Genomic DNA, 23,712 nt, shown 5'->3' on the forward strand with positions numbered 1-23,712 from the left:
CCTGACCTTACTCAAGGTCAAGTGAATAAATTAACATGTCATTAAGATAGATTACCACAAATCAGCCTTCCAGGTGACTAAAGATGTCATTTATAAAGTGCTGAAAGACGGCGGTTGTGTTCTCCAACCCAAATGGCATCTCCAGGTTTTCATAATGATCCTCAGGTGTATTGAAAGCTGTCTTCCACTCATTCCCCTCTCTAATGTGAATGAGATTATATGCCTGAGGTCTACTTTTGAAAACCAGTTTGCTCCTACAATCTGCTTAAAGAGGTCAGGGATGAGAGGGAGCGGATATGGATCCCAGACCGTGATCAGATTGAGTTTACAGAAATCTAGGCATAGGCGTAACCCCAAGACTTTCTTTACAAAGAAAAACCCCGCAGCAATGGGGGATGGGGATGGTCTGATATGACCCTTTGCCAAATTTTTCAGCGATATAGTCCTTCCTGGCTTGCCTCTCTAGACCAGAAATATTATACAGTCTACTCTTAGGCAGCTTGACCCCAGGAAAAAGATAAATGGCGCAGTCATAAGGTTGATAGGGAGGAAGTTATTGGCACCCCTGCTTAGAGAACACATCCCCAAAATCAGTCAGGTATTTTGGAAAAGACTGGGTATCCACCCTAGCTAGCCAGTTACCCATGCAGTGTCCTTGATGATACTCACATCCACTTTACCACCTCCTGAGTCTGCCAGTCTACCACTGGATTGTGCAGAGAGAGCCACAGGAGAGGGCAGACCTTCTGGCACATAAGCCAATTACTTCAGAGTGCATGGCTTACAAAGTTGCTTATTTTCAGGTGAACGATTCATTTATTAAGTGAAAAATTAAATCAAGTTACTTTTTAAGCAAACAGTCCACTGTGAGGAAAGCACAACACTAATTTTATTTTAAACCAAAAAAATAGGAGTGAAAATAACTTACCAAATATATAAATAAATCTCGTTGGTTGTCTACTAATTTTATTTTGTACTCTGAATGCATGTGTCATTACCCTCCATGTCGGGCCGACTGACTGAGATAAGCTCCACCCAGAGGGATCCCTTAATTAAATGAAGCCAATTAATTTGAGGCTATTGTTCATCATCTGCAAATATCAAAGTTTTCTTATATTTATACTGTTCATTTTGTCTCTTACAAATTTCCATTGTGGATGTGTGGAAAAGGAAAACCTCCCCCAGTCCCAAGACCACGGAATATTCCAGGTATGAGCTAAATGATTCACAATTAATGAGACCATTTATATTACAATCTCGAGATCACATGATGAGGTGCCGTCAGCAAGACACAGCGCCCGCTCTCACTGCTAACCGATTTAGATGTCATAGTGGCTATTTGGTTCGGCGTGTAAAGGGTTACATTTAAGGCCGGATCATGGCTGAGAATACCAACTCCTGCCGGCTACTATATTGTGGGGTATTGGACAGTAGCGACAAGATCAATATAATGGATACAGTATATTCCCAACATTGGTTATTTAAGGATTAAGGAGGTTGTCTCATCTTCTTAAATTGATAAAATTACAAAGTGCTTGTAAAATCCTCTCCGCTCTGGAAAATTGATGTTGTTTTTATTTTGTAGTTTACTGCTTAGCTTATCGGCCACTTCTGCAATAGTGGCTGGGCTAATACGCAAGAAGTGCAGCACTGGCAAGCTCTTTCCTTTAGGCCCTCTTCACACTTCCTGGTGATTCCAGTACTGGAAAAAACAGTACTGGTGAGGTCCGTGGTCTGCATCCGGATGCCATCATTGTATCAGTGTGACACCATCCTTGTGGCATACGTTATGTACGTGTCTGTATGTATCATCTGTGTGCTGTTCATGTGCACCACCAGTGTGAAAAGCACTGGAATAAAATGAAGAATACAAATGACAGATGTTTAGGTGTTAGATGTGCAAATATAGAGATAGAAAGATAAATAGATGTTAGATATATGGATAGATTATTCAGGGAAGGGGCCAATATCCATGGAGCTACCCAGTCTATTAATAACAGCTCACAGCTGTCTGCTTAGCCTTCACAGGTTATTAAAAAGAGGGAACGCTAAAAAAATGATGTGTTGTTGTTTTTTTTTCACTAACGTGTCAGTAATGGGGGGGGTTTGACTGCACCTCTCCATTACTAATCCAAGGGCTGGATGGCAGCTGTGATTTTTGACAAATCACAGTGGTTATCAAACCCATATATTACCCCAATTCCCAATGAATCAGGGCATCAAGATGAACTGAGTAAAACACTATAATTGGCAGATTTGATGTGACCTGCCAATTCTGGGGTAGCTGTAGACTTATTTTTTTTGGCTCGGGACTGGCCAATAACCATGGACTGTCTCAGCCCGATAATAGAATCCAGCTGCTTTCTGCTTTATCTGCGCTGGTTTTAAAATATAGGGGGATTCCAAGCTGTTTTTTTAAATGTAATTATTTATTTAATGCACGCTATTCCTAGTTGACTGGTGCTGATTATAACTGGTCGCCTGGTCTCGATGATCAGGGAGACCAGGCAGGGATGATGACAGTTGTAATCAGCACCCAGACTTGGGAATAAAGCCAACTTCATTGCTTTTTTTCCTGGACCATTTCTTTCTGGGACGAGTCACACAGATATCACATGGGAGCTTTGTACATGCAAAGCAAAGTATTTACGGCGCCACTATTTCTGGTCACCGTGCTGCATCACTCGGTGACCGGATTAAGATGGCTACCCTCTTCTCCCATTTCCTACCAATTTAATTTTTAGCCCACTTTTTTGTGCTTTTTTTGTGTATGCGGCGTCCTGCACTAAGCATTCCTGCTCTTCCCGTGTCCACAGCACTCTGATCAGTATCGCTGCTGATCAGAGACTGCGTCAAGGGACTTTTTCTTTGCTAGCTAGCCTAGCAGATGTAAAAAAAAATAATAGTTGTTAGTACAGTGTAGTTTCATAGGTAGCGAGGTAGCGTGTTAAAGTAGTGGGCGTCACAGTGTTTGGTGATGTCAGATTTTGTTTGAGGGCTGTCCCACACGTCCAGATAATTCCGGTACCGGAATAAATCGGTACCGGAGTTATCCGTGTCCGTGTGCCTGGGAACTCACGTAGGCCATACGTGCGGCACACGTGTGCCGCCCGTATGGCGAGTGGGTACCACACGGAGCGTGTGGTACCCACGCGTGTGGTACCCTGCATCATGCTGAAGCTGCGATTCATATGTTCCCTGCAGCAGCGTTTGCTGCAGAGAAAATATGAATAATAGTGTTTAAAATAAAGATCTATGTGTCCGCCGCCCCCCCACCCCCTGTGCGCCCCCCCGCTGTTCAGAAAATACTTTCCCGCCTCCCTCGCTGCTTCCTGGTCTGGCCGCAGCTTCTAGTGTATGCGGTCACGTGGGGCCGATCATTTACAGTCATGAATATGTGGCTCCACCTCCCATAGGGGCGGAGCCGACTATTCATGATTGTAAATGATCGGCCCCACGTGACCGCATACAGTAGGAGGGTAGAGAGGAAGGAGTGACAGCCAACGTGGGAGCGGGTGAGTATTTTCTGAACAGCGGGGGGGGGGCGCACAGGGGGTGGGGGGGCGGCGGACACATAGATCTTTATTTTAAACACTATTATTCATATTTTCTCTGCAGCAAACGCTGCTGCAGGGAACATATGAATCGCGGCTTCAGCACCATGTGGGGGGGACAGCGCTTACTGTAGCGCTGTCTCCTGCATGCACACGGACCCCAGACAGAGACCGTCCGTGTGAGGTGCATGTTTTACACGGACCCATTGACTTTAATGGGTCCGTGTAATACGTGCGCTCCCACGAACACTGACATGTCTCCGTGTTTGGCACACGGAGACACGGTCCGCAAAAAATCAATGACATCTGAACAGATGCATTGATTTTTATGGGTCTACGTGTGTCAGTGTCTCCGGTACGTGAGGAAACTGTCACCTCACGTCCTGGAGCCACTGACGTGTGAAACCGGCCTTAGAGAAAAACAATTGTACAGAGTCACTGGATAGGTAGGGAGGTAGTGGCTTTCTTTTACATTAAAAAAATTGTTATCGCCGCATAATTTCTAGTGCAGAGGGTAGCGTATGTCACATTGTTGGTGACGTCTGTTGTTTGTTTTTTTGCAAAATAAAAAGAATAGTTAGCACCTGGTAAACTTATAGGGAGGGCAATAGTGTAATTTTTTTTATACAAAACTTTTTTTTTTACATCTGATTTTTCTTTTCATTTTTTTCTGTGGTTCTCCCTCTATTTTGTCTCTATTTTTATAATAAATAGTACCCTATACACAAGCCCTACACATTGCACTTGCAAAGCACCATTTACACACACACACACCGAGGGTTTTTGAAAAGCTAAATAAAAATGGCCCATTTGTCATGAAGACGCTATTCACCAGAGGAGGCATAAGCTTTCCTTGCCTCCGAAACAGATTCAGCCAGTGAGGGAGATCCCACATTCCTCTATTCCTCATCCTCCTCATATAGTAAGGAAGGACTCCCAGCAAGTCTCCCTAGGACCCTTCAACTCTTGCAGCAATCAATTCCATATGGATTGCACCCCCAAAAAATTATCAGCCCGTCATTCCGGATTTCAATGGCAGCTCAAGAAAACTAGAGCTTCGGCAATACTGGAGTACTGATATACTCTACAGCACACTATATAATCTATGGGACTATAATCTCTACGGCACACCGGTATTCCGTATGGCCATGGCAAGGACTCGACTTGAAGGGATACACAAATTTTTTCATCATAATGATAATGCGCAGTATCCTCCCTGAGACGATCCTAAATTTGATTCCCTATATGAAATTTGGAAAGGCTGAAAGGTAGGCGTTCCAGCTCCTAAAAATCCTCAGTCTTTATTAATCCATAGTAAAATTGATAATGATGAAAAAACTCCTCCAGCAGTGTGGACAAAAAGGGGGAGAGGTTTAAAGTGACACGTTTCGATCTGAAACCAGATCTTTATCAAACCTTTAGCTTTCCTGTGACCACCTCAAGGGTTAATAAACACTTTGACTGTGGTTTTCCACACCTTGAGGGGGTGTAGTTTTTAGAATGGTGTCACTTTTGGGTATTTTCAAAGTCACTTCAAATGTGATGTGGTCTTTTAAAAAATGTCTTTGTAAATTTTGCTGCAAAAATGATAAATCGCTGGTCAACTTTTAACCCTTATAACTTCCAAACAACTAAAAAATTATGTTTCCAAAACTGTGCCAATGTAAAATAGACATATGTGAAATGTTATTTATTAACTATTTTGTGTGATATGACTCTCTAGTTTAAGAAGCGTAAGAATTCAAAGTTCGAAAATTGCTACGTTTTCAAAATTTTCACCAAATTTCCGCTTTTTTTCACAAATAAGCACAATTTATATCGAGTAAATATTACCATTAGCATAAAGTACAATATGTCATGAAAAAAACCGTCTCAGAATAACTAGGATCCATTTAAGCTCCAGAGTTATTACCTCATAAAGTGACAGTGATCAGAATTGAAAAAATTGGTCAGCTCATTAAGGTGAAAACAGGCTTCGAGGTGAAGGGGTTAAACGATCATCGCAGAATAAACTGAGTTCTTAGTTCATGGCTCACAGGAGCTAAAATCCATGAAACATGGATTTGCTGTGATGTAATCTGATTGCATACGTCACTGCCTTCCCTGTAGATGGCGTACACTATATTCTGCCCAGAGCCTTCCTATAATTCATATGAAGCCAATTCAGCTAAAGGTTTCTGTCCTCATTTATCAGTATGAACGACTTTATTTTTGTCATTTTCCTATTGTCTCTTACAGCTGATGGAAATCCTTCAATGGAGATGTATGGAAAAGAAAAATCTCCTCCAGCACCAGAAAGAACAGCGAATATTCCAGGTATGAGCAAAGTGATGGTCAGACAGGGTGACACTAATACCTCACTACATTACCACCCCGATTCCCGAGCTCACATCATGAGATGCCATCAACAAGACAGGGAGGTCTGTCTGCCACTTAGATGTCATACCTCCTGCTAACAGCATGTATGGGGTTAAATTCCATGCTTTAAGGCCAAAGCCTGGCTTTCTATTTTAGATCATGATGCAATATTGTGGGACATAATGCAATAAATACAAGATCATCATGAGAGCTATAGTAATCATTTGTGTGTTAGTACAAGCACGTAACAGATATATCTATCATTGGGCAGTAAATGATTAAAAGGTGTTGTCTCACCCTCTTAAATGCATTAACTTGTGATGTCCTTATAAAAATAAGCAACTTTTACATTTAATTCTTAATAAAAATCATCTATTCTCATGAGCAGAGAGTTTGTTATTAGAGGAACAAATATAATGGAAGTCAATGGGAAATTCAAGCATTTTTTATGGCAAACCATAACAGAAGGGTTAGGGAGGGGGCAGAAAATAGCTCTAATGGATGGAAACAGCACTCAAGTGGAATGGAAACATCATGGGGAAGACACATCTCTGACTCCCAGGTTACTACTGGGAACTAAATAAATAAATCATTTTATAAAAACATGACGTGGGGTCCTCCCTATTTTTGATAACCAGCCAAGATAAAGCAGACAGCTGGGGACTGATATTATCAGGCTGGGAAGGTCCATTGATATTGTCCCCTTCCCAGCCTAAAAATAACAGCCTGTAGCCATTACAGAATTGGAACGTCCATTAGATGGGCCAGTTTTGGCATTTTCGTTTATTAACCCTTCAGGTGCTTCATAGACACTGATATAATGTGGAAGGAAAAAATTAACATTAACTTTTTTTCACAATATGTTTACTTTAGACCCAAATTTGTTTTATTTTCACAAGAGTAACATTAGAACATGGATCCCAAAATTGGTTTTTCAATTTCTTATGAGTACGCTGATATGCCTGGGGAAAACTACTGTTTGGGCGCACGGCAGGGCTTGGAGGGGAAGGCGCCACCATTTGACTTTTTGAACGTAAAATATGCTGGAATTGATAGCTGATGCCATGTCCCGTTTGTAGAGCCCGTGATGTACGTAAACAGTGGAAACCATCAACAAGTGACCCCATTTTTGAAACTAGAAACCCCAAGGAACTTATCTAGATGCGTGGTGAACACATTGAACACCCAAGTGTTACACAGAAATTTATAACATTGAGCTTTGGGAAAAAAACAAAATCACATTTTTATCCCAAAAATGATCTTTTAGCCCTGATTTTTTTTATTTTCACAAGGGTAACCGGAGGACAAGGACCACAAAAGTTGTTGTGCAATTACTCATGAGTATGCAGATACCCCATATGTGGGGGAAAACCACAGAAATGTATAATGTTGAGTTGTGATAAAAAAAATGTGCTGTGCAGTTTCTCCTGATACCACAATTATGGGGGAAAACTACTGTTTGGGCACATGACATGGCAGGGCTCGGACAGGAAGGAGTGACATTTTGGAATGCAGACTTTGATGGAATTGTCTGCAGGTGTCGTGTCGCATTTGGAGAGCCCCTGAAGTGCATAAACAGTGGAAACCTCCCACTAGTGATCCTACATGGAATTTAATCTAATTCATTCCTGGGATATTTATTTTTTATGTGGTGGCATAAGTGAGTAGGTTGGCATATGCAAGTTGAGTAAGTCATAAATTTATTAGTCCATGGATGAGTGGTAGACTCTTGAAACCTGTCTTTAATAAACAGACCAGGTTTGTCAGGGCAGATGTTACACTGATAAATGATGTCCTTTCGCATCCCCCTCCTGTAACACTCTTTGCACTTTTTTGTGACTTTTCTCTCTTTGTAGTTTGAGGGATGGGACCTCACTGGGAAAATGTTGCCCAGATACAACACGGGCACCTTCAGTTCCGGAAGCACAGGGGCACAATCCTTCCTGACTGCCAAATATTACAGTCTGGATCACTACTTCCTGAAACTGAAGGAAGGTCCTGGTCTGGCCTGGACATCGTGAAAGAGTTACCATATACATTGCCATCTATACTATGTGCATGGCCAGCTTCTTGCACCACACTGTTGCTTTTCTCATGGCAGTGTAAAGATGGAGGACTTGAACATATAGATCAACTCCCCCATGTTCTTGTTGCACCCCAGTACACAGCATGGTTTGTGGACCTGTGTAGAGGTACCTCATACAGTGCTGGGATGTTGCCATCACCATGTATGATTGTCAAGAAAAAGACCTCCTTCTTGCCTGCCATTGTACTTGACCACCAGAATGTTGTCGCTGCATTGGGCTCTGCTCTCATTCTTTCAGAGCAGCTGCCCAATTAGTGTGCCAAGGAGTCCTCTCTGAATTTTGCAGACAGTACCACACACTGCGGTAGTTTTCGCAGAGAGGGACTTGAACAATGGCATGCTGGTATAAAAGTTATCTACATAGAGGTGATAACCTTAATCCAGCAGTGGGTGCACCAAATCTCACACAATTTTCCCACTCACTCAGAGGACAGAAGGGGCATTCAGGGGGCTGAATCTGGGTGTCCTTCCCTTCATAAACCCTAAATATTTGAGTGCTCTTTGAGGTACTCTCATAGTTTGTAGAGCTTGTAATTCCATACCTGGCCCTCTTACTGGGGAGGTATTGCCAGAATTTGAGCCTCCCCTTGAACTATATTAGGGACTCATTCACACAGATGTCCCTTTGGGGAATGTACACCTCAGCAAACTTCTTGCTGAAATGGTCAATGACCGGCAGAACTCTGAAAAGTCAATCAAAGTTGGAGTCATCTTGGGAAGGACATTGTGCATTACCACTGTAATGCAAAAATTTGTGGATGGCCTCAAAGAATATCTGGGGCATAGCCATGTGGAAAAGGAGCGGTATGCAAAACATCCACACTCTAATATTGTGGAATTTCTGGCTTCTTCTTTTTGGGAAGAAAACCCCAAAACTTAATCATTTCTATGGTGTCTACAGAGGTCTAGTCTTCAAATGATGAAGTAGGATTTTGGGATAAAAAAATGCGAAGCGAACAAATTTGTCTCAGTCAGCATGAAATTTACATAATCCTCATCGAAAAATACTTTGAAAAATTAAATTTTTGTGAGGCTGGTAGTGTCAAATTGGATTCTTGATTGCGCAACAAAATCAGGAATCTGTGGCTCATAATATTCAGGAGATGAGGTCCACAGAGGGTCACTAACGGTGGGCGCTGGCTCATTTTCAGTCCTGAGGCATCTGCGTGGCAGTTTGCTATCGCTTGAAGAAGAGGAGCAAGTAGTGGGAAAAATGTAAGAAGGTGGGATCTTTTCCCTCATTATCAGTGTCAGAAGCAAGCAATAGCGTATGCCTCCTCCACTGAAGACCAGGTTTGGGATGAATGGGACAACATTTTTTCATTAATGCAGAGTTTGTGTGTGTACAAGTGTTTGGTGTAAACTTTTTTTTATTTATAGGAGACAAAAAAATTAGTCTAGAAAGATAAAAAGATAAAAATAAAATAAAGAATATAAAAATTTGGTAAAATAGACAACAAACTTACTAAATGGATGTCAGTAAAAAATAAATTACTGAGTTCCGCAACTATCTGACATGAACACTGACTATATTCAGTAGACAATACTGTAGTAGTCACCTGTATCACACCAAAAAAAAAAGCAACAACCGGAGGCTGATCACTGATGTGCATCAGTGATCAGCGCTCGACAGCTGTGGGATGCACAGATATGATTCTTTTCTTCCATGCTATCTGACACTAACCCTAACTAAATTTAGTAAAAATTACTGTAGTAGGCACAGGTTTCTAAAGTACCGTATTTTCCGGCGTATAAGACGACTGGGTGTATAAGACGACCCCCCAACTTTTCCAGTTAAAATGTAAAATCTTCTTAAAAGTCGGGGGTCTTCTTATAAACCGTGTCGTCTTATAGGGCCGGTGACTTTTGTGCCTTTTGGGGGGGGGGGAGTGGGCCTGATGACGACGAGGGGGCGTCTCACAGGAAAGTGAGTATCCCCCATTACCTCATTGTATCACTGCAGCGTGGGGTCTCTGCTGGGAGCGGCGGCGGCGGCTGTGCTGTGGGGCAGCGGCTCCTCTTCTTCAGTGTGGGGCCTCTGTGCTGCTGGGCGGCGGCGGCGGCTTATCTTCAGGCAGTCGGGGCTCCTCCGGTATCTCCTTAAAGCCCGGAGGCCCTGCCGGCAACTCCATCGGTGCAATGCAGTGGCCTCCGGGAACATGGCCGCTGCTCAGATTCAGATCTTGTCCCGAGATCTCGGGGACGAGATCTAAATCTGAGCAGCGGCCATTTTCCCGGAGACAGCTCCATTGCTGCTATGCGGTGACCTCCGGGAAAATGGCCGCTGGGGGCGGCGCATGCTCAGATTCAGATCTGAATCTGAGCAGCGGCCATGTTCCCGGAGGCCACTGCATTGCACCGATGGAGTTGCCGGCAGGGCCTCCGGGCTTTAAGGAGATACCGGAGGAGCCCCGACTGCCTGAAGATAAGCCGCCGCCGCCGCCCAGCAGCACAGAGGCCCCACACTGAAGAAGAGGAGCCGCTGCCCCACAGCACAGCCGCCGCCGCCGCTCCCAGCAGAGACCCCACGCTGCAGTGATACAATGAGGTAATGGGGGATACTCACTTTCCTGTGAGACGCCCCCTCGTCGTCATCAGGCCCACTCCCCCCCCACCCACCATATACACCCGGCAAGGCAATACCCGGCGTATAAGACGACCCCCGACTTTTAAGAAGATTTTCAGGGGTTAAAAAGTCGTCTTATACGCCGGAAAATACGGTATATTTTTATACTTTATGCAGACAACTGATAGCAGAAACTGAACCATCGCACACTATTGCTGACTCTGTATGGACCTCACTTCCCGAAGATTATGAACCACAGGTTCCTGATTTTGTGGAGCAATCAGGAATCCTATATGACACCACTGACCTCACAGAAATGGACTTTTTCAAAGTCTTTTTCTGTGAGTGAGACGCATAGCAATTTTTGGCACAAAACCACCCTTCATCATTTTCTTACTGAACCACTGTAGATGTAGTAGAAATGATGATGTTTTGGATCCTGGTTCTTCATATGGGGAGAGTGAAGAAGCCAGAGCTTTGGCAAGGTTGGAGTGTTGACGCTTTGTAAAACACTCCAGTATTCCGCATGACCATGACCCGTAAATGACTTGAGGCAATCCACATGTTTGCATTACAATGATAATGCAGATTGTCCTCCCTGAGACGATCCCATCTTTGACAACCTTTTCCAAGTTTTGCTGGTCATTAATCACTTAGTAACAAGTTTGTTGAGGTCCACATGCCCTAAAGGGACATTTACGTGGATGAGTCCCTAATTCATTTCAAGGTGAGGCTCAAATTCTGGCAATATTTGCCCAGTAAAAGGGCCAAGTATGGAATTAAGCCCTACAAACTGTGTGAGAGTACCTCAGAGTACACCCACAATTTTTGAGTTTATGAAGGGAACAACACCCGGATTGAACCCCTTGAATGCTCCCCTGTCCTAGGATTGAGTGGAAAATTGTGTGGTATATGGTGCACACATTGCTGGATCAAGGTTATCACCTCTACGTAGATCATTTTAAATCAGCATCCCACTCTTCAAGTCCCTCTCTGTGCGAGCTACCGCAACCTGCGGTACTGTCCACACAAATCAGAGAGGCCTTCCTAAGACACTAAGTGAGCAGCAGTTCACGAAGGGTGAGCGCAGAGACCAATGTAGCAACAACATGCTGGTGGTAACGAACAAGGACAAGAGAGATGTCCTTTTCTTGACGACCATACATGGTGATGGCAGCACCGCTGCTCTACACGGGTTTAAAAACCAGACTGTGTACTGGGGTAAAAGAACATGGTGGGAGTTCATTTCTCTGATCAAGTCCTCCAGCCGTACAGTGCCATGAGAAAAAACAAGGTGTGGTACAAGATGCTGGCTGTACACTTCGTACAGATGAAATGTACAACACTTTCCAGCTATCACAATCTGCAGGCCAGGCAGCTATGTACCTTCAGATCCAAGAGGTAGTAATCAAGGCCCTAATGTTTGAAGATCAGGAAGGAGTAGGCCCCAGTACTTCCAGAACTGAAGGTGCTCATATTGTACCAGCCCAACATTTTCTCAGGGAAATGTATATTAGGCCTATACACCTGTGCAGCCCATATAACCAATGTTATACTTTTCAAGCATACAAGTTTAACAGAACTTTATATTCTTTTGTTACAGGAAGCTCATCTACACTTTCAGCAACTCTGGAGCATCTAAGAATCAGAAAATATGCAACATCTAAGTTTACAAGCAGTGACATTTTGGATATCGGGCCAGATACCATGAAGGATATAAGATGTAATACTGTTGAAGATATTCCATGGCATTTTTTACAAAAGATCATGGCCCTTAATCCATTAGCAAGAAGCACAGCTTTAGAGGAAGCACAAGACCATGAAAAGTTGTGTAGAAATAATAGTGACTTTCTGCTTGATGATGACGACGCGGCACAAGTCCCTATCCACCCATTAGATGTTGTGTGCGCTATCTTGCATTGTTCCGACAGCTTTTTACAACAAGAGATAATGTTAAAGATGTCCATGTGTCAGTTTGCTGTTCCCCTGCTGCTCCCTTGTGGTGATGGGAAGACATTTACCTTCTTGCTTTGGGCCATGAGAGACATTGTAAAACGATGGAGACCACAAGCATTAGCAGAAAACAGAGGTTTTAGAGAAGACAATTTGGTGAACATTAGTGCGCCGCTTTTCTCTTTTGTGAGACTGGGGGATTGCAGTGTATCAAAATCTAAATTTCTTAACAGCATTCTGAATCAGGGACAAACCCACTATGACCATTTTGTGAATCCAGACATGGAAAGTGGGAATGTTCAGAAAACACTCTCATGTGGCTTAGTTGAAACATTTTACTTTTTTCCTGGTGCATCAAACTCTTTTCCAGAACCTTTTGCTCTTAGCAATTTACATGGAGACATTACTTACAACAGAAAACAATTCACCTTTTTAACAGAAGTGTCATCAGCTGTTTTTATTTTTTGCAGAGAACTTACAGATAAAAATGTCAAGTTTCTTTCAGAATATCAGAGTAAAGATGTCACTTTTTACCTAATCACCAACAGTCAAGTTGCGAAACACACCGAGGACATGATCGATACATTCCAGAATTGTAAAATTCTAAATGGAAGGAATACAGCAGATTTGAGCAAGAAACTCCAGAGATACATTGAAAACTTTACAAAAAGACAGTCTCATCATTTGAGCCTGATTGACATGTCACACACAGCTCATCGACTTGGCATAGAAGTAGATGAATTCAATATTAAATGCCAAGAAGCTAAAAAACACGCTCAGTCAATCACTCAGGAAATAAAGAATGTGGCAGATTATAAAAGCAGAAGATTAAAACTACAGGGGGAGCTGTGGAAGAAATTGTCAAAAACTGAAAAAGAAATCTGCCGAATGAAAGACCAGGGTAAAATGAAGAGTATGGACTACAAGAACAAATTGTTGATGCAATGCAAAGAGATACAAGAAAAACAATATAACAGTAAAGTCTCGAATGATGTCCACACATTCATCGAGGTGCTGACAAAATCTAATGTAGTAGAAAGACGTTATTTTTTTAAATGGATGAAACTCTTCCTTGATGGCATTGCTAGAAAGAATCTATCAATTCTACGTGAGGACTTCAAAAAGAAAATCACCAACCAAACATCAAATGAAACTGAACTAAAAAACATAGGTCAGAAAATTTCTGAGAGTTCTTTAGGGTTGGAACATTTTCTACGAGAGATGAGTCAGTTTTATGAGGCTGAGTGCTCTGTGGTCAAAGAAGGAAAAGTATCATCAAATCAAAGGCAATTCAATAATCTCCCAGGAATAGCAGCAGAACTGTTGTTGGATGGGTTCCCATTGGAGCTGATTGATGGAGATGCCTCCAACATTCCGTTACAGTGGATAACTGATGTCCTGACTGAGCTGGATAAGAAAACCGGAGGTCAATGCAGGATGAGAGTGATAACTGTGCTGGGGGTGCAAAGTTCAGGGAAGTCCACCCTCCTGAACACCATGTTTGGTCTACAGTTCCCTGTGGCCAGTGGTCGATGCACACGAGGAGCCTTCATGACTCTGATTAAAGTGAAGGATAAATTCCCTAAGGTATATGGCTGTGAATTTATTTTGGTGATTGACACTGAGGGGTTAAAAACCCCTGAACAAGAATCTTTAGCTGACAATTATGAGCATGATAATGAGTTGGCCACACTTGTAGTTGGGTTGAGTGATGTCACCCTCATTAACATATCTATGGAAAATGTATCAGATATGAAAGACACCTTACAGGTTGTTGTCCATGCATTTCTTAGAATGAATGAAGTTGGAAAAAGGCCCAAATGTCACTTTATACATCAGAATGTGCCGGATGTTTCTGCTGATTATAATAATATGACTGCACGAACAAAACTTCTAAAAGATTTGAATGAAATGACAATTAAAGCAGCAGAAATGGAAAAAAGGTCAAAACTGCTGAAATTTACAGATATTATTGACTACAATCCAGAAACCAACACCTGCTACATTCCTAATCTTTTCCTCGGTGCACCGCCAATGGCATCAATTAGTTCTGGATACAGTGAAAACATTTTTGATTTGAAAACAAAACTCCTTGAATCTCTGCAACAGCCGGGATCTCCTGCTCCTCAGAAGCTAAACACATTTCATGAATGGATTAGGAGTTTATGGATGGCTGTGAAATATGAAACTTTCATTTTCAATTTCAGGAATATTCTAGTAGCAGAAGCATACGATAAACTGTTAACAAGATATTCAGAACTAGAATGGAACTTCAAAAAACATGTTCAACTGTGGTTGGTGGAGCAAGAAAATATAATTAAGAATCATTTACAAAATAACGCTGCGATAGAAGAAATAGAGAAATCTGTTAAGACTTCAGGAGAAGAAATGTTAGACAAGGAACAAGCACAAATCACCCAGGAGTTGGAAAATATATTTAGCAGTGGTCACAATAATGTTCACCTTGTAGAAAGACACAAGGAAGAGTTCATTGGTTATTCCAAATTTCTTAAACGGGACCTCAGTGTTCTTATTTTAACAAAATTTTGGGAAACTGTTCAAATACACAACAGGACACGTGAAGTTCGAAAAATGCAAAGTGGCATCCATGAGATCATCGAAGACAGAATCTGCCGATATTTGAAAACAACTGAGAGAAAGCCGAAAAATCTGACTGATGATCAGCTGAAGGAAGAATATGAAATTATTTGGGGAAATATATTGTCCAGTTTACATGTACATCAAGTGGAGAAGCGAAACATAGAGAGTGAAATGCTAGAACAACTCAAAAGAGAGATGAGAAAAAGAGGTGCTGCAGCAAACCAAATACTGCAGAATGTAAGGTCTCTAGCAGGATATGGGCAGGGATCATTTAAAGTGGAAAAGTCTTACATTGATCACAATGTATGGAGTAAACTTAAAGAGATCTTCACAAAAGATTGCTTTATAAAGTTAAAGGATGTAGCCATGTCAATCACAAACAAATGCCAAGATTATGTCATGAATATATTAACTTTAAATGATGATTATAATGAAATTTACAGCCAAGAATTAATGACCATGATAAATCACAGCTTGAATGAGAAAGAGGTGAAAAAGCTCCATCCCAACATTCAGTTTGAGGTATACCTAATGTTACATGTTTTGGGAATAGCCGTCCCTCACTTTCAGAAGATGCATGAAAACTATTGCTCGAAAAATGATCCAAACCATTTTCTAAATAATTTAAAAAAGCGGTATTTTTCAATATTTAAAAGCAAGTTCCAACCCAAGGATGAATCAAAACCAAGAGCTAAAAGCTTCTGCCAGCAAACTCTTAAGCCTGCAATGAAAGTGCACATCTACAAGAACCTTGGGAGAAAAGTTGTAGATTCTATTTTGAGCAGCACGGATGGAATCCAGTTCAAGAACCCAAAGTATTTCCAGTTTAATGTCCTAAAGGAGCTACTGGAAATGAAAAACTTTCACAACTATGCCAGATACATTAATGAACACGAAATGTACATAAGAAACTGGATTTCAGAATATGTTGTAAAGAGGTATGAAGATTCTTCTAAATTGCACATACTGATTCAGGATCTCATCTCTTCAATTTGCAAAAAAATTAAATTTGCTTTAAGAGATCCATATGTAAAAAAAAGTCCTGATATATTAACATTTTTTGACAGAGTTTGCCAAATTTTGAGCAATTATTTGGTGATAACACAGAATGATATAAAACTAGTGTCTTTCCAAAATACTGTGAACATCTCTCAGTTTTCCAGTGATGTGGAATTGTATCTCAATGAGTTGGAAGAAGAATTCATGTCAGATATGAAATCGGTGAACCTTGAATCACTTTTTAATTTAAAATTCACTCCTCAAGAAGAATTGTTCAAGATTGTGATCGGATGTGGCAAGAAATGTCCATTTTGCAGAGCTCCCTGCGAGTCTGGAGGCTTTAATCACAGGGAACATTTTGCATCAGCTCATCGACCAAAGGGACTGGCCCAATATACCTGGTCAGACTGCAACACTCTCTGTAACTCCATCTGCACCACTGATGTCCTGTCCAATGACATGTTCGTAAATCCAGACACAGGAGGAGATGGGTGCTATTACAAAGAATATCGAAGAATCTATCCAGAATGGAGAATTCAACCTGACACAAGTATTCGAGCTTCAGACTACTGGAAATTTGTTCTCAGGGAGTTCAATGCTAAATTTGCTGATTTCTATTCTGCCGAGCCAGCTGAAATCCCAGATGAGTGGAAGACAATTACTCAAGATCAGGCTCTCTGCAGTTTGAGAGAAGCTTACAATATTTAGCTCAAATTAAGACAGAATACGGTGTAGCTATGTGATGGGAAGTTTCATGTACCAAACTGGTTTTTAAAAATGCTCATTAAATGTTTATAAATTTCAAAATGTATTAAAAATGGAAGAATGCAACGTGTTTGTCATACATAAAAGTCTAGTTGTGACTAAAAAAGACACTTTTATTGGCTCTAGTAAAATATATGATATTATTTGATATTACTATGGTACAGTGTTTCCCAAAGTCCTGTTCTCCCCACAGGCCATGTTTCCAGGATTTCCATAATATTGTACAGGTTAGAAAATTCCTGATGTCTTGATTTTACTCCTACCACCTGTGCAACAGTAACAAATCCTGAAAACATGACTTGGTGAGGGCTGTGAGTACTGGAGATTGGGAAACCCTGCTATAGTACAAAAGATACTCAGACTATACAAGTAATAGACATTAATCAGGGTCACTGAGGACATTGAGACGTATTTGATCAATACATGTTGTAATAAATAAATGATTAACATTTAATAAAAAATGATTTCTTGTATTTTTAAAGCTAACCACAAAAATAAAAAATTATTAAAACTACCAATTCCAGTCACAGACTCCATTACACGTGGTTCTAAACAATCTTTATTCAAAAATAAGACAAGGAGTTGATTAGAAACAACAAGACAAAGTAGTATTTCACAATACTAAAAAATAGCAAGTCTTTTCCTGTTTGAATCCTTAACTAAAAGATTTCTGAGGACAGGACCATACAGTGGCTTGTAAAAGTATTCACCCCCTCGGCTTTTTTACCAATTTTGAGAAAAATATAGGCATAAATTAAATTTATGGGATCAAATAACTAAAAAATTGGCATGTGCATATGTATTCACCCCTTTTACGATGAAGCCCCTAACAATTTCTGGTGCAAGCAATTGTCTTCATAAGTTCAATGCTTAGTGACTGGACGTCCCCCTGTGTGCAATCTAAGTGTCACATGTCTGTGAGGATATACACTTTACCTTCTCTGAAAGGCCACAGAGGCTGCAACACCATTAACAAGAAGCACCACTAACCAAACAACACCATGAAGACCAAGAAGATCTCCAAACAGCACCACGAAAACCAAGGAGATCTCCAAACAACACCATGAAGACCAAGGAGATCTCCAAACACCACCATGAAAACCTAAATCTCCACACAACACCATGAAGACCAGGAAGATCTCCAAACAACACCATCAAGAACAAGCAAGTCAGGGATGAAGTTGTTGAGAAGTTGAAGTCAGGATTGGGTTATGAAAAAATATTCCAATCTCTGATAATCCCCCGTAACACCATCAAATCCATTATCATCAAATCAAAAGAGCATGGTACCACAAGAAACTTGCCAAGAGAGGGCCGTCCATCAAAACTGTCAGCACTGGCAAGGAAGGCATTAATCAAAGAGGCAACAGAGACCAAAGGAAACCCTGATGGAGCAGCAGCGTTACCAGGCAGAGACTGAAGTATCAGTCCATACTACCACAATAATAATAATAAGCCACAAAATCCATAGAGGTGGCCTTTATGGAAGAGAAAAAAAGCCTTTGCTTACACGCAAAAAGAGTAAGGCTCATTTTAAGTTTGCCAAAAGACATGTGGGAGATAACCCAAATGTAAGGAGGAAGGTGCTGTGGTCAAATGAGACCAAAATTGAACTTTTTGCCACTAAGGTAAATGCAATGTCTGGTGCCAAATCAACACAGCTCATCATCCCAAGAGGACCATCCACACAGTGAAACATGGTGGTGGTAGCATCATGCTGTGGGGAGGTTTTTCGGCAGCAAGGACAGGGAAAATGGTCCAAGTCGAGGGGGAAGATGGATGGTGCGAAATACAGAGATATTCTTGAGGAAAACCTGTTTCAGTCTGTCAGTGATTTAAGACTAGGATGGAGGTTCATCTTCCAGTAAGACAGTGACCCAAAGCATACTGCTAAAGCAACACTCAAGAGGTGTAAGGGAAAATATGTAAATGTTCTGGAGTGGCAGAGTCAAAGCCCAGACCTTAATCCAATTGAGAATCTGCAGTCAGACTTGAAGATCACTGACCAATAGAGAAAACATCTAACGTGAAGGAGCAGGAACAGATTTAAAATGCCAATTGGGTGAATGCTTTTACAAGCCACTTTATATCTGCAGATTAACATACTTAGTACAACTGAAATAAAACATTAATGCATTAAATTCAAACAGAGGTTTGTGAGATTTCATTTATATACAACTTTGGAGTGTAAAATGTTAATCAATACTTTCAAGTGTATTGTCTTAAAGGGATTGTCCACTTCTGGGACATCTCCTTCTTGGTCTAAATGTGTGGCCTAGATAAAATAAAAAAGCTTATATTCTCCTTCTGTGCCGGCGCCTTTCCAGTGGTGTCTGCACTCGCAGTCTCCGGGAATCTCATGCGTTTATGACACGCGAGCCCGACTCCCAATCAGCACTTGCATCACTGGCCCCACCTTCGTATGAATTGAACATGAAGAGGAAGTCCAGGCTGCAGATGATCTCTGACTTCCTCCTCATGTTTAATTCTTAGTGAAACTATAGGCTTTTTTTATTTTATCGGGGTCAAACATTTAGATAAAGAAGGAAAAATTTAGTTTTGCAATATAAAAAATTAGATTTGCAGCTAGCTTTTTCAAAGATTCACTTAACTTTATCCTTCCATGGCCCTCAACCCATGATTTTATGTATTCTCTATCAGCAGGCTATATAAATGACTTAAAAGCATAATTTGAGATGAAAATAATAACAGCGTTATGGGCCGTGACAGCCTTTTAGTCAACATTTGAGGAAGTGAAAATAGAGAAATGAAACAATTGAAAACTATGTAAGAAAACTATTTTTTCTCGGGTGGAATGGCATAAGAACATGAAATCTTTCTTCAAAAGCAGCCTCAATCTAAATTCCCGATCATTATGTCTTTGTATTTACAGTCCTGCTCATCGCTATTGGCACCCATGATGTACAAGTACATGATTTGGAATACAGTTGTGCTCAAAGTTTACTTACCCCGGCAGAATTATTGCTTTCTTGGCCTTTTTTTCAGAGAATATGAATGATAAAACCAAAACTTTTTTCTCCACTCATGGATAGTGGTTGGGTGAAGCCATTTATTGTCAGACTACTGTGTTTTCTCTTTTTAAATCATAGTGACAACCCAAAACATCCAAATGACCCCGATCAAAAGTTCACATACCCCATTTCTTAATACCGTGTATTGCCCCCTCTAACATCAATGACAGCTTGAAGTCTTTTGTGGTAGTTGTGGATGAGGTTCTTTATTTTCTGAGCACAACTGTATCTCTCTAAAAAAATGAATCAAGCGAAGCAGTTTTTTGTATCGCGCACTCGTGTTAAATATAAAAGAACAAATTATAGACAATAATTTAAAACAAAAAGCAATGGGAGGGGAAAATAGATAAACCTAAAGCTGCTGTGACACTGGTATTGACCCCTTTACACTAAATTAGTATGGAAACACATTGTTAGAAATCACCAATGAGAATTACCTGCAATTAATTGTCGGTGCCCATGTGACAGGAATTAGCCAAGGAATGATGACTTCAGTGTTTTAAAAAGCTGAATTATAGACCCTTTTTCACAATGGTGAAGACAAAGGAGCTGTCCGAGGACATCAGAACTGCTATTATTAGCAAACACAAGACTTCCAAAGGGTATAAGGCCATCTCCAAATACCTTGGTGCACACGGTTATTATAAAGTTTGCCAAGCATGTAACCATCATGAACCTTCCTGTATGTGGGGTAAGAGGAAAATTGACAAGAGATGTCTTCAAAAGTTGGTGCGCATAGAGGAAAAAAATAGCATGTTAAACATCCAAAGACCTGAAGGCCGACCTTGAAAAGTCTGGGGTCATGGTGTCAACAAGTACCATACGCCGCACACTAAACCAAGTAGAGCTTAAAGGGCGAAGGCCAGGGAAGAAACCATTGCTGAAGGTAAGATATAAGAAGGAATGACTAATTTTTGCCCAAGAGTACCTTGACAAACCACAATCCTTCTGGTAAAATGTCTTGTGGACAGATTAATCAAAAATAGAGTTTTTTGGCAATATAAAACAACAGTTTGTTTACAGACAGCGCAGTGAAGAATAGAAGGAAAAGAACACCCTACCAACATTTAAGCATGGTGGAGGATTTATAATGCTGTGGGGTTGCTTTGCTGCATCTGGTACTGTAGGCCTTGGCCATCTCACAGGAATCATGAAATCAGAAAAATATCAAGAGATTTTAGAGTGAAATGTCCTATTCAGTGTAAGAAAACTTGGTGAGTCGAAGATCATGGGTCCTCCAGCAAGACAATGACCCAAAGCACACATCCAAAAGTAAACAATAGTTGAAAAGAAAAAATGGACTGTTTTAAAATGGACATCAATGAGTCCTGACCTCAATCCCATTGAAAAACTTTGGGGTGAGCAGAAATCTGCCATTGGGAAAAAGAACTCTGCAAACATTCAAGAGCTTGAACAAACTGCAAAAGGAAGAGTGGGAGAAAATACCAGCTGAGAAGTGCAAAAAGTTTATAGATGGCTACAAGAAAGGATGCTATCGTTAATGACAAAGGATGGGCAACTGTTGTGAACTATAGTTCTTGGCTCCCTCTTGTGGTCTTTAGCGGTATGGCACTTGGAGTGTCTTTCCCCAGGTTGGCACTCACCTGCTTCGTTTGGCCTGGGTGTGCCTATATAAACTTCCTGGATACTCTGTATTGTGCCTGGATTCGTTGTTATCAGACCTAGTCTGTTTTCTCCTGTCTCCTGGTCTCCTGATTTTGCAAGATAAGCTAAGTCCTGCTTTCTTATTTTTGTGCATTTGAATTTCCCTTATTTTGTTCCAGCTTTGTTTAAAATGTGATTCCTGATTTTGCTGGAAGCTCTAGGGGGGCTGTTATTCTCCCTCCACACCGTTAGTCGGTGCGGGGGTTCTTGGATATTCAGCGTGGATATTTTGTAGGGTTTTTTGCTGACCGTATAAGTCATCTTTCTATTTTCTGCTATTAGTCAGTGGGCCTCTCTTTGCTAAATCTAGTTCATTCTTACGTTTGTCATTTCTTCTTACCTCACCGTTATTATTTGTTGGGGGCTTGTATTATAACTTTGGGGTCTTTTCTCTTGAGGCAAGAGGTCTTATTTTCTCTGAAAGGGTTAGTTAGTTCTCCGGCTGGCGCGAGACGTCTAGAACCAACGTAGGTACGTTCCCCGGCTACTGCTAGTTGTTTGTGCTAGGATCAGGTATACGGTCAGCCAAGTTACCACTTCCCTATGAGCTGGTTTTTTGTGTTTGCAGACTTAGCTGGTACTCCTGAGATCCTCTGCCATTAGGATCATAACAGTAATCCAGGCCAAAAAGTGCTTTGCTGAAGTGGGACTATAAGAAAAGAAGTTTTTTTGTTTTTCTTCCTCCCCTTTATCTCTGAGTGGCTTGAAGCTCTGCTACAGACATAAATGTTCAGACTCTGATTACTAGTGTGGATCAGCTTGCTGCACGTGTGCAGGGCATTCAGGATTTTGTTATTAGCAGTCCTATGTCAGAACCTAAGATACCTATTCCTGAGCTGTTCTCTGGAGATCGATTTAAATTTGGGAATTTTAGGAATAATTGTAAATTGTTTCTATCTTTGAGACCTCGTTCGTCTGGAGACTCAGCTCAACAAGTTAAAATTGTTATCTCCTTCTTGTGTGGCGACCCTCAGGATTGGGCTTTCTCATTGGCGCCAGGAGATCCGGCATTGGCAAATATTGATGCGTTTTTTCTGGCGCTCGGATTGCTTTATGAGGAGCCCAATCTTGAAATACAGGCAGAAAAAGCATTGCTGGCTATCTCTCAGGGCCAGGATGAAGCTGAGGTGTACTGCCAAAAATTTCGGAAATGGTCCGTGCTTACTCAATGGAATGAGTGTGCTCTAGCTGCAAATTTCAGAAATGGCCTTTCTGAAGCCATTAAGAATGTGATGGTGGGTTTCCCCATTCCTACAAGTCTGAATGATTCTATGGCTCTGGCCATCCAGGTTGATCGGCGTTTGCGGGAGCGCAAAACTGCTAATCCTCTGGCAGTGTTGTCTGAACGGACACCTGACTCAATGCAATGTGATAGAATCCTGACTAGAACCGAACGGCAAAATCATAGGCGTCAGAATGGGCTGTGTTTTTACTGTGGTGATTCTACACATGTTATCTCGGCATGCTCTAAACGGCCATCGAAGGTTGTTAGTCCTGTCGCCATTGGTAATTTGCAGCCTAAGTTCATTTTGTCTGTGACTTTGATTTGCTCATTATCTTCCTACCCTGTTATGGCATTTGTGGATTCAGGTGCTGCCCTGAGTCTTATGGATTTATCATTTGCCAAGCGCTGTGGTTTTGTCCTAGAGCCTTTAGAAAATCCTATTCCTCTTAGAGGAATTGATGCTACGCCATTGGCGGAGAATAAACCGCAGTATTGGACACAAGTGACCATGTGCATGTCTCCTGAACATCGGGAGGTGATTCGTTTTCTTGTTCTGCATAAAATGCAGGATTTGGTCGTTCTGGGTCTGCCATGGTTACAGACCCATAATCCAGTTTTGGATTGGAAGGCAATGCCCGTGTCAAGTTGGGGTTGTCAGGGAATTCATTGCGATTCCTCGTCGGTGTCTTGCTTCTTCTACTCCTTCTGAAGTCCCTGAGTATTTGTTGGACTATCAGGATGTATTCAGTGAGTCCAGGTCCAGTGCCCTTCCTCCTCATAGGGACTGTGACTGCGCTATAGATTTGATTCCTGGTAGTAAATTTCCTAAGGGACGACTATTTAATCTGTCTGTACCTGAGCATGCCGCGATGCGTGCTTATATTAAGGAGTCTTTGGAGAAGGGACAT

At 41.4% G+C, this 23,712-nt stretch overlaps 1 protein-coding gene across 4 annotated transcripts in view; it reads left to right on the forward strand.

Annotated features, from left to right (window-relative positions):
• Nucleotides 1-16,948, forward strand: part of LOC143785148 (up-regulator of cell proliferation-like) — a 44,367-nt gene extending 27,419 nt beyond the window's left edge. For 2 of the 4 annotated variants that reach the window (XM_077273835.1, XM_077273833.1), the window contains 3 exons: nt 1,171-1,209; nt 5,793-5,870; nt 12,168-16,948. In XM_077273835.1, coding sequence (XP_077129950.1) covers nt 1,171-1,209; nt 5,793-5,870; nt 12,168-16,825 — 4,775 coding nt within the window. In that variant the 3' untranslated portion in view covers nt 16,826-16,948. The remainder of the gene's footprint in view (nt 1-1,170; nt 1,210-5,792; nt 5,871-12,167) is intronic. The other 2 variants (XM_077273836.1, XM_077273834.1) reach the window with 1 other exon arrangement.
• Nucleotides 16,949-23,712: the final 6,764 nt, after the last annotated feature.

Source organism: Ranitomeya variabilis, chromosome 7, assembly GCF_051348905.1.
Source record: "Ranitomeya variabilis isolate aRanVar5 chromosome 7, aRanVar5.hap1, whole genome shotgun sequence".
Classification (NCBI taxonomy): Eukaryota; Metazoa; Chordata; class Amphibia; order Anura; family Dendrobatidae; genus Ranitomeya; species Ranitomeya variabilis.